The 12,118-nt window shown below is 43.3% G+C and overlaps 1 protein-coding gene across 2 annotated transcripts in view; it reads right to left on the bottom strand.

The window, feature by feature from the left end:
• The window catches only part of LOC113169985 (mannosyl-oligosaccharide 1,2-alpha-mannosidase IA), a 146,915-nt gene extending 141,687 nt beyond the window's left edge, over positions 1-5,228 (bottom strand). Inside the window, exon 1 of one of the 2 annotated variants that reach the window (XM_026371813.1) lies at positions 3,582-5,228. In XM_026371813.1, the coding sequence (XP_026227598.1) occupies positions 3,582-4,121 (540 nt within the window). In that variant the 5' untranslated portion in view covers positions 4,122-5,228. The remainder of the gene's footprint in view (positions 1-3,581) is intronic. The other variant, XM_026371815.1, reaches the window with a different exon arrangement.
• Positions 5,229-12,118: the final 6,890 nt, after the last annotated feature.

The following is a 12,118-nucleotide window of genomic DNA, read 5'->3' as shown; positions in this document are numbered from 1 at the left end:
CGTGTTTACTGCTGAAACCTCCCTACTGTAAAAGCCAATTCTGACAAAATCTCCCTTGAACTACTGACTCATTGTTTGCCTGTTTGTCAGCGAACTAAACAACTGATGACAGGTCAACCACACTGTCTTATAAACATTATGGACTCTTTGTTACAGTTTTAGTGACTTAAACCATTCACGTCCTCCTTTGTGGAAACAATGTGGGGCGGGAGGTCCAATTCACTAAAGTAAAGTCCGACATGCACTGAATTAACCTTTTGCAGCATGTCCAGCCTGTTGCACTCTCTGCCAAGATGTCAACCATTGCCTATACCAGAGTACATACAGTAGATTGGAACACACACACTCACTCACTCACACACAAACACACACACACACACACACACACACACACACACACACACACACACACACACACACACACACACACACACACACACACACACACACACACACACACACACACACACACACACACACACACACACACACACACGTCATTTGATTGTTTTTAGTCCAAACAGTGTTGCAGGTGGGTTTGGGACTGGGTGGATAAACACAGTGACATCACTTCCAACGGAAACTGTCAAACTCCACATTTATCCCCAAGCACTTCATCATCTAGATAAGCCAGCAAGTGCACACTTACACACACACACACACACACACACACAACCCTGAGGACTTTTATTGCTCCACTGGATGAGGCTCTGACAAGAGAAGCTGCATTGTGTCTGTCCTCTCACTGCAGTACTCTTAGCTGTCAGCTCAATCCCTCCTGTTCTACCCTCTCCCCAGGTGGATTCATCATATGTTACACGTCACATTATACAGTATATTCCAGTTTCCTCCTGTACAGGGCCTCATTTGACTGCGGCGGCATATCTCTGTTAAACCTGCAGAGGACGAACAAGAGAGCAAATCTCTGGCTTCACAGAGCCTGCCTTTTATAGACCTGACTTTTCATGTATGTGATGTTGTGGAGGAGATAGATATGGAGGCTTTAGTCTGTGAATGAGACTCCGCTCTTAGACTGTTACAGAGCAGCCATCACTCTCAGATTTCCTCTCTGCTCTGTGTTTGTTTGAATGCACTACTTCTGCACTCCTGGATGCATTTTATATCTGCACTCTAAATTCTAACCTTACCGAGTATAAAAAAGGACATCAGCAGCAACATGTGCATGCAGAATAGAACACCCTCCCGCTGCCCCCGGCACAAATTTTTGGTACAACTCCTGCGATCCAGGCTCTTATGCTGGAGCCAATGAGGCAGCAACATGGCATTACAGGCAGCTCAGTGAGCCATGACATCACAGAATTACAAATGGGACACGATTAGAAAATGACTCTTATCTTCATTCTACTTAAGACTTTTGGAGCCAAATTAACTACCCACTAGTAGAAAGATGCTGGAATATGTAAAGAGCACCTTGGTGACTTTGGCAGAATCTGCTGGTATCCCTGGGGCCCTAGCTAACGGTGGGCTGCTTTCATTTGTCTTATGCGATCAGGCAGTCATTGTCCCATGTTTCACCCTCTCTTGGCAGAGAGTGCACACACAGAGGAAGAAGGTGGGGAGTCTCCTTTCTAGTTGTTGGCAGTTAGAAAAACTATGCCCATTCACTGTTTGGGCATTGAGGCATTCACTGGGCTGGACGAGATCCTTTTTTGTTGGCTTTGGGAGGGGGACACCCTCTCCCTGCATTCCCCTACAGTGGAAAAAAAAAGAGACTGCTTCTGCAGAGCTGCTCATTATGTACAAAACAACACAAGCTGGGATGAACTCCTAAAAAATGTACTTCAGCACAATTCAAACTTCATGGCTTATGGAAAAACATTTTATTGTTATCGTTAGTCTTTGGTTTTACACGTGTAAACCTGGACAAAAAGACAGTCAGTCTGTGCTGGCAGCATGAATGCATGCCTCCAGGAAAAGGAAAAGGAAAAGCCATCTGGATTGCTGCCAGCAGACTTGAGACAGTGGAAGCTGTAGCAACAACAACAGCAAACCACAAAAACGCACATTAGGGTATGGACACAAGCACAGAAGCATGCAGTGTATGTAAACAAGCCTTAATAAAAGGTCTTCAAACAAGGAAACACAATTAATACTAGGCCACAATAATTAGCAGAAATAGGGGATGGTGGAAAATAAATTTTCCTCACACAACTATGACCTCGAGGCGAGAAGTTTGCACAGCTCAGCTGAACAGACCAGGCGAGCAAAGTCACATTGACATTCACTTGAATGGGCATCAAAGGAGAAGCAATGAGTCAGTGAGAACTCGGTGCACAAGGGCAAATGACCCCGTCCGTCCTCTGACGCCTCAGTTCTCATGTTGCACATCACCTCTAGGTACGTAAGGCATGAGAGCAGCCTGAGAGGGTGACAGCAGGCAGGAAGTGAGAGTGACAACGGGGTTTATCCGTATCACACGCCAAGGATGAAACCCATCTGCACACACTGGCCTGAGTGCTCCATTACACTCCCCCCCTCCTCTACTTCCTCCTCACCAGTCTCACTTGCCTTGAGTGGGTACAGATGTGTGATCCACAGACGCACCCACTCTGGAGGCCTCATTGGAGCCACATGGCTCAACAAAGACTGGCACACAGCGTCAAGAGCTCCTGGCCAAAGTGTCACAGCACACAGACACATCACGCTCAGCGAATGATCTGAGAGAATTAGAGACACGACACCTAAACGCAGCATTCATAAGCAGATACTGGGTGCGGGGTGGGCACATTTTAACGGTCTACAACAAGAAATAAGAGAATTTAATCATTTGCACAACTGCAAGTCTCATGATATTATTTTACAAATGCATTCTCACTGAAGAATGTGCAGCTTGTGCAGTATTTTTGCTGCCATGGACAGATTTTTAGGTATATCACACCATTTTTTTCAGCGCTCTCAGTGTTTTCCAGAATATTAGACATCATGTAATCTCGTCCCAACTTTCACTATTCTCCATCTTCACTAATAGAAACCCCACATCGAAGGAAAGGCGGCGGCACTGGGTACATTTAGACAACTGATGACTGAAAGGGATTTATTTCGTCTGTTTGACAGGAGCTTGGCAAATAACTGTCCCACTGCTCCTACGGAGAACTCGTCTGTATTGTCAGTCAAATTCAGACAAATCTAATTCAACAGCAGAAATATAATTACTCGTTTCAAGCGTGCATGTCTGTTGTTTTTTTAAGTTGGAATAGGGCAGGCTGCTATTTATTTGGTTGTGTTTGTTATGTTTTGACAGCATGAACATGGTTTCATTCAAAAGACAGTTAATGAAACCAGTTTAACTTTGTATGTAATCAGGACCCACAGGAAGTTAAAAACAAGATGTTTGTCCCCTGGTGTCTGACCCACCTGCACTGATGTCTGATCATTTCTCAGTGTTAAGGATTATTATTATTATTCATTTGGTACAGAACAGTTGTCCTTGATTAACCTTCTCCATCTGTACTCCTCCTAATACAGGATTGAACTATCATCTAATCCGTGAGGCTGCTGTAAAACCCACCACCTGCCCAGTCTGATTTGACCCCTCAGCCTTCTGGGCTTCAGATTCTTACCTCTTTGACTTTCTCCCTGCGCTCATCAGTCTTGGGGTCACTCGGTTTCCCGTTGTCTCTCCCCAGCGGGGGTTTGAGCAGACACCTTCTGAACTTCTTGTAAGTGACAGTATCCGAGTTGGCACCATGGTCTAAAGAGGTCCCTTTGTCCGAGGCGGACTCCGCTCTCGACCTGGGTAGAGTAAACTCCTCCTGCGCTCTGCCCCCGGCCAGCCGCTCCTCGGTGGCCTCATGAGACACCGACTGTTTACGGCTCAGGCTCTTCAGCTTGGTGCTGGTCTCTCCCTTGGCAGAGGTCATGCCCTGGTCCTTGGGTCTTTTTAAGTGCACCCTGGCATCGTTCTCGGAGCCGACGGTGACCGGCTGGGTCTCTGTCTTGGACAGGAAAATGCGCTTTAGTCGGACAGAGTCAGGCAAAAAGAAAAGGGCCCCGAAACACAGCGTTACCAAACCCGAGAGAAAGAGGAGAAACACGAACTTCTGGGACAGGCGCAGACCCATGCCCGATGCAGACACACCGGGCAACTTTCGGAAAACCATTGAAACTTTTCTTGGGAGGTCGCCTTACTAAATGTTCTCCGAGACTACACCGTGCTTTGACAGCCACCCCTCTTTACTGAGCACATCCTCTGGTGCCTTGAGGCATGGAGCTATAAAAACGAGATATGCGGGATTTTAAACACACCCCCGTCGACACTCGCACTCTCTGCCAGCGCTTCTTTACCCTCCCTATCGATTGGATCTACATAAGCGAAAGTTGGGCCTGCCTACATGTACAATTTACCAATCATCTGGCAACACAACTCCGGAGCTCTGGGGGGGGGTTTATCTACATGACACAAGCACCGACATCAAAAGACTGCGAGATGTGGGTTTGGAAATGGAAATCCTAAAACATCACAGGGCTCCGGGGCTGATGGATGAATGGCACAGGCGTTTACAGAAGCGATATTCAAGAATAACGGGATTACTGGAGCACACGCCAGTCTGAGGAATAAACGCACTTTTATGAGAGATAATCAAACGTCTCGCAGTCGACCAGGCATGTGGACAAACTTGTGTCTTAATGCATTATTCCACGCCGTGCAAATCGTCAATAACACACTGCCCTACGGTGCAAAACCTCCAGCGTGCAGCAGAGCATCTTTTCCTTGTCTCCGTTTATACCGACCCACGTTGCCGCATTATAAGCTCCTGAAATCACGTTTAAATAAAATAAAAAAAAAAATCCCAAGCTGCTTTGTTTTGTGAATCTATCCTGTGCATCTGGTGGACGGGAACGCGTGTATATTCATGTCGCCTGTCTGTCAACTGCGCTCCTCCAGCAGCCTCCGTTTCCCCGTTTCCTCTGGCGTCAACACGCCGGGCGAAACAAATCGGTGGATGACATGAAAGAAGGCGGGTTTTGTCCCATGCGAAGTTATCCTAGCCCCCGATCCAAAGCCGCAGAATAAACAAATCCACCATCCAGTCCGCCGGTTTCCAACAAAAGGCTGGCACGTCGCTCCGGTACCCGCCGTCCGTCCGTCCGTCCGCCGCGCCGCGCCGCGCTCTCTCTCGCCTGTGGTGCGCACTTGTGTCGCCGTGCCGCGGACGTCCGCCTGCGTAAAAAAGCGAGCGGAGAGGGCTGTAAACGAAACATATAGTGCAGGCAGGGCGACGAGGAGCAGGGGGAGGCGCAGGAGGGGAGAGACGAAACGGGCCGCCGCTCGACAGTCCAGTGGGCTGCTCGGGTTTCGTGATGGATCTTCACAGCGGCTTATCAAATCACAGAGAGGCCGTCTGGACACGAGGAGAGGGGGTCTGAGTGGAACCATCCACACCCCTGAGGACGAGGAGTTTGTTTCATCCCGAAAAGGCTTTTTACAACATGCTGGAGACGCAATCCAGTGAGATAAATAATAAAAATAAAAATAAAAAGACTCATTAATGAGCCACTATTTCCATTTTGAGATGAGGTTACAGCCCCCAGTACAAGATTCCGTTCGTGTTTTGTTCAATTCCCAGACCACAAAGTCCACTGAGGGAAAACAGCTGGGAGAAACACGCCAGATAGAGTTACATTCATTCACTAAATATGCTTTTTTACATTTACACCTTTCTGTCAGGGGCGTTAAGAAATCAAGTTTTACTTGACACCTTCCTCAGCACTAGTTTGCGTCTCTCGCACGGCTAATTGTTACTTTTCCATATGGAAGTTTGGTATTGACGTTACATTTAAGCTAGCTAAGCAATTCCTCAAAGTTTGAAGATGCCAGTAAGTTGTTTGAAGCAGTTTCAAATACATCTTCTGATACATTAGAGAGAGCACTTCCATCAAAAACAAAACTAAAATATCCAGTTAGGTAAACATTAAAGAGCAGTTTTGACATGTTTCCCGCGTCCTGCTCTTGGTTAGACTAATTTAAAAGCCGGAAGTGACGTGTTTTATAAATTGGTGGCGCCAGATTTACCAAAATTATTTTTAATTTTTAATTTGCTTGAGCATGAAATTGTGAAGATTATCTATCTGTAGCATATAAATATAATTTTCCATTTTTTAATTATTTATTTTTTCCATTTATATTTATATTTATATTTTTATCTGTATCATACACTACAAATAGAAACAGACAGGTTCATTTTTAATTGGTGTCTAAACACCTGCTCTGGTTTTCACAGTTTAGCCTAAATTTTTAGACTGAATTTAATGTACTGTGGTTGATAGGTGGTTAGCTATTAATGGCAGACCAACAGAGTTCATGTATTCCATTTTAGTGAACATCGGGTTAGATTTTTCAACGGTTTATCTACAATACAAACTGTGTGTCCCTATTTGGCTTATTGGACCTGCTTTGTTGCACAGTACTTACTTGACAATGGTCAAACATCGTGCATGTTACATATGCAACAAAATAAATGCAGCTTTCAACAATATCACACAACCTTCATCAGATGCCCAGTTGTCATGGATGTGGATCTATTGACTTCTAAATCTGTAACATTGAGTAACCTTGGATGTTAAAGAGCTGGAAAGGACCCAATAGAGATTATTGTCAAGCTACAATTTCCAAGGTCAAGGCTGAACCTTTATCTGCTGTTAAATGTGGTCAGACTCTAAGTCAACATTTTGAATCACATCATTGCTTCATGCTTTGAATATGACCGAGGTGTGTTCGTAAACAGGAAGTTTATCAGGAAGTTTAGAAAAGTGTGTTTGCATAATGTTTACACAAGCAGGACAGAAGCTAAACTGTGAGCACAGTGTTTTCTCAGGATTAAATAAGATAGATGGGGTCCATCCGTTGGCTATTACCAAAAAGCCTACACAGCACTATTCAACAAATGCTCCTGAAAGCAGCAATGAGAAAACGAAGGTCTGATCGGTTTCAATATTGCTTTTTAATTGCAAGTCCCCACCCCCCCCCCCCCATCTCTACTCAATGTCTCTGCAAGACTTTAGGGATCAGGTGTGCTGTCTGTTGCCCTTTGGTTGCCTCAGTATATCCATAGGATCGATGTATCTAATGTCGATCATCGATGGACAACCTTGATAATGTCTGTGATGGCTGATGAACTCCTGATGAACCTGAAGTGCAGAACTTCCTCTCTTACTGCCGTCGCCTTCTCTGTTGTTAGAAAACAAATTTCAATATAAAAGTGGATGTTTTTTTTTTGCTCCCAGGCTAAAAAATCTGCATTGAATTGTAGCATTTCCTGTGAAAACCTCTGCCCTTGCAAATAGCAAGAACTTATTAACATCTGACACGTAAAACTCTCCAGGCTCTTTTTCCGTCATTGTCAGGTACATATGGTGGGACGAGCTAATTTTAAGGTAATTTGTTCTGATTTTGACCCCACATTTGCACTGCTAAGCCTTCCCCCTCTGCAGCTCCAAGTGACTCAGACCCGTTGTCAGTAATTTACAGAACAGAGTGGGGAAAGACGACAGAACTGTTGAATTAGTCCTTTTATTTTGGGATCCAAGAGCAGTTCCTCTGAGAGTAGGTAAATCTATGAAGTATTTTGTGGGCTTTATCACTGACAAAAGGACAGTTTGTAGTCAGACAGAGAGAGAGGGGGGCTTTGTGATGGATCAGTGTATGTGTTTAATGAGGCTTCAAGCTTGTGTGTTTCTTCCATTACAACAGACACTCAGTGGCCACTGTATTAGGTGTATTTGTACAGTATAATGCAAGTCAATAAAACTGTTCTGCTCTATGTAAAGATACTGTATGATGCCTGTAATGTATATATTTCAAATTAGATTATATGTTTTAACACTGAATAGTGATGTATTATATTTAGAGGTGACCTGCAAAGCATCAAACCCGCACTAAATTGTACAGGGGTCCCTAATAAAGTGGACAATAAGTGTTTATGTAGACATTTTTACCATAGTCTTTCTTTGTGTGTTGCTGTTTTGTGTGCTGATTCTTACTAAATAAAATAAAAACAACTTGATTTACACATCAAGTGCGTGTTTCTCTGAAGACCAAGTTATACATGAGTCCAGTCGTTGTGCTGGCGTGAAGCTGCGCCGGCCGGTGACAGCCTAGTTTATCACCAGGATAGATGACTAAGGTAGCACAGTCTCACAGGCAAGGTTGGAATCAACACACGGACGCTTTCAGTGAGAATAGATGGTTTATGCTGGTAAATGGCTCCAATAACAGCCAATGCTCGCTCGTCCAAATGAAGTATACATTTCAGAGTGGCAAAGTCATTTGTGGTGACTGTTGGTGCTTCATAGTGCTGAGCTGCCACCACACACACACACACACACACACACACACACACAGCATCCTCTTTATGTCGGTGCTGAACATGCTGGCATCCTGATCGTCCATGTACAAACATAATGTAGAAGCACGGAGGGGAAAGGCTGGCGTTGCATGTAAAGTTGTTTACATGTTTGTGTGTGGTTAATAAGGATGCACCGCTCAGTTGGGCTTGGTTGTCAGACTGGTTTATCATTTAGGAAGCATTTCCAAATCCAGAATACGTTGGGGAATAGAAGCAATTATTTGTGCTCTCTTTGTATTCCTAATTGGCACATGATAATAATCACGTGGAGAGATGTACTGCTGGAAAATGTTTTGCTGGTCAGCTTGTTTGCAGACTCCAGCACAACCGCAGAGAATTAGCTGCATGCAAGACGTCCTTAAAGAGCTGCGTTCAGAACATTTTCTGCAGAGGGTCACAGAGTGTAATATGTCCTGTGATCCATAACCATTGCTGCTCTTGTATTCAAAAATTCAGTTCTGTTCTAACCTGCACTGATGTTTTATTCATCAAACTAGATGCCAATGAAAAAGTCCATCTATGTGTTCTGCTCGTTCTAATACATCAAACAGGAGGCAGAGATGTATTGGCCTGCACCAGCGTGTCCAGATTAATAATGTCACGTTGCCTGCTGTTTGTTTTTTTAAGAACCGCTGCAAAGCATGCACTGACACTGGGAATCATAGCCCAGCAGGACGCTTGATGCTGGACCATAAATAGCACGAATAGCTTTTCAGGATGGGTGCAGACCCTGGTGCACGATGAGGGACCACCCCTCCACTTGACAAGAGTTAGCACAGGTATCTCATTCCTAGTATCAGTGAACTTCCTGCAGTGTTGGAGCAATTAAGCAGAGTCTGAACTAAACGTAGTAAAACCACAGTGTGACATATTGTGTAAAGTCCTGCATTTAAGCAAAAACTATTCAAATAAGTTATAAAAAGGACTCATAATGTACAATAGTCCATTTTTATTGCTAATTATTGCAGGTGGACCTCATTTAAACAACTTTACTCATTGTTTTTACACATTTTTAAGATGCTCATGGATCTTTCTGTGGGCTGCAGTGGACCAAGGGTATAAAGTATAATAAAGTGAAAATACTCAAGGAAAGTACATCAGATTTGTTCTTACCCTTCAAACACAGCCATTGGTGCATGAGCGCTGTTTTCATATTCCTTTGGAAAAATCATTGGACATAAACTGGCTTGTTACTTCCCTTATCGCTCTCCTCAACATAAATAGAGTACAGCTCAGATCAGCCATCAGTGCAAACAGTATCAGCGGAACAATAAGCTCAGCGTTATTGCCTTGCTGCAGTTATATTTGTCCGTTCCTTTTATAGACAAGACAAACGGCAAACTGCTGTGTGTGTGTGTGCAGCTCTGGAGTGACCCAATCTCCACCACATTCGTAATGAAAACATTTCTTGTTGTGTGACAAAATATTTACAAAGCACATTAGCAGACAGAGGCGATCAGAATGTACACTTGCGAAAGACATCGATGCAAATATTCTGTGTTTCTACTGCCTAAACACAACAATTAGCTATACATTAGAGAGGGTATATGGACCATGTAAATGAGAGTGAATGCAACAGCAAACACGCCATTAGGCTGATGGAATAGGGCCACAGAAAGCCTGACTCCCTCCCCAACACGCTGATTAACATGTCAGCATGCTTTTAGTATACTAACCATTCGTATGGTGAAATTACAAGTGAAAAAGTAGAAGCTTGTTCAGAGATGACAGCACTCGTTAGGCCACTGTGGAAGTTTGTGGCTGCACACTGCCATCCGCTGGCTCGTCAGCATGTTGCAAGCCGAGGCGTCACTGCATGATATTCACCTTTCAGCCAGTTTAAAGTGATTCTACTTAAGACAGAGTGCGCTCTATAAAGCCTGCTTCTCCCTGTCAATCACAATAGTTTGCAAATAACCAGAAAATCCTTCGTTCCTTCGTGTATTTAGAGGTGAATCAGGGTCAGACTGCTCCAATATTGAAAACAAACAGCACCATTATATGTTAAAAGGCGGCCACTTCTACACATTTAAAAGCGGTCAGGAGAACATAAACAGAAGAGCCCTCACGCAAACCAAAACCAATCTAAGCGGCTGCACCATCATGGGAGCTCATTTGACAGATGAATGAGACGCAGCAAAATAAAACTAAACAGAATACTCGGACCAATCCATTTGAAAAGCTTTCAGCCTTAATTTCACACTCCACATGCACATTTGCAGCAACGAGGACTGATATTAAATAGTTGGCATGGGTTTATCGTCTGTTTATTTTGCTGACGTTAGAGTCAGTATGTAGTCGTTTTCTACATTTCCCACTTCATTCAGTTTTTAGGTGGGTCACAGGTAGATGTTGGTTTGTTTTAAGGGGTGTAAAGGTTAATTAGTGAATTAGGTTTCTAGATGTGAATACTACTCTCATGTCTGTACACTGCAACTTCATATTTACTGTGCAGAAATGACGTATGGCAAGTTCCCTCCGAAACACTGGTTTATGATATTAATCAGGCTGCAGCTTGAAAATGCACACAGCGATGAAGTAAAAGTGAACTGTTAAACATGTTTCATCCGGATGAGTCTGATAATTGTTCCACAGCAGTGATACAATAGATTTATATAGTACAAACTCTTTTCTCATAAGTGCAAATTCACTGTTGTTTGCCTGTAATGTGGCCCATCAGGGGATGTTTCTGTTTACTTATTGTTAATTCCTCTGTATGAATAACAGCTACATGCTTACATATTCAAATATAAAGAGGATTTTATTTTCCTGCCAACAACCATTCTAGTAATTGGAGTCTGAAATTAGACTCTTCAGATGTAAAATTAACTTGGCCACCTAGAGGCTCTGCTAGAAAATGATAGAATGCAACAACCGCCAACAATTAAAATGAGTGAATATTATAAATAGAGCATATCCATTCCAGAAATATTTCACAGTGAATGCGGTTGTCAGGCCAAGCTGGTTAAAGAGCACGCAATTCATTGTGATTTTCCATTTAACAGAAATAGATGCGGAATAAACAAACTCTCTGAGCCACAGCGGCCACAGCTTTCTCTCTGGATATCTCACAGTCTCCGTGCACCGCTGCCAAGCCGAGTAATGCCATTACACTCTAACAAGGCCAGTTCATCCTGACTTTATTAGACTCAACAAAGTATCCAATTATAAAATGTCTTCCAGATATAAATCCAACTCATCCCTATTACATTTTACTTTTGGGACTCATTGTGCGGCGCATATTTTCAGAAAGCTGTTTGCCAGCTGATTTTATTTTAATTACATTGTGCGGCTGCACTATCCCTTCTGGATAAAAGAGGTTATTACAAGTTCAGTCGAATTGTGTTGATCCTGCAGGCCACTGTTTTATATACTTGTCCCCTTCCTCACCACTTCAGCTCCAAGGGTTTCAGGGTCTTGGACACATGAGCAGGTGAACATAATGCATTTTAATACAGTGTGCAGTACTTAAACATTTCCATTTGTGCAGCTTTATGCTTATATCGAGGGACCTTTACATTAATTTTTACACACAACAACCAAACAGTAAATAAACCTTTTCTACATGCTTTTTGCAAAGCTAAATCTCTAATGGTGTAACTTCACTTTTATCATCTCCTCTAAGTTAGTGGAGTATATTTGTAGAACATGTTGAAGATAAGCATCACCGTCAGAATTTAAAAAATGCATTAGTAGCAACACAAAACAACACAGCACAAATCGTTCAGCAATCACGAGACATGGACACCACG

Source organism: Anabas testudineus, chromosome 16, assembly GCF_900324465.2.
Source record: "Anabas testudineus chromosome 16, fAnaTes1.2, whole genome shotgun sequence".
NCBI lineage: Eukaryota > Metazoa > Chordata > Actinopteri > Anabantiformes > Anabantidae > Anabas > Anabas testudineus.
Note: the sequence above shows the minus strand (reverse complement) of the source record. Positions and strands in the feature narration are given on the sequence as shown.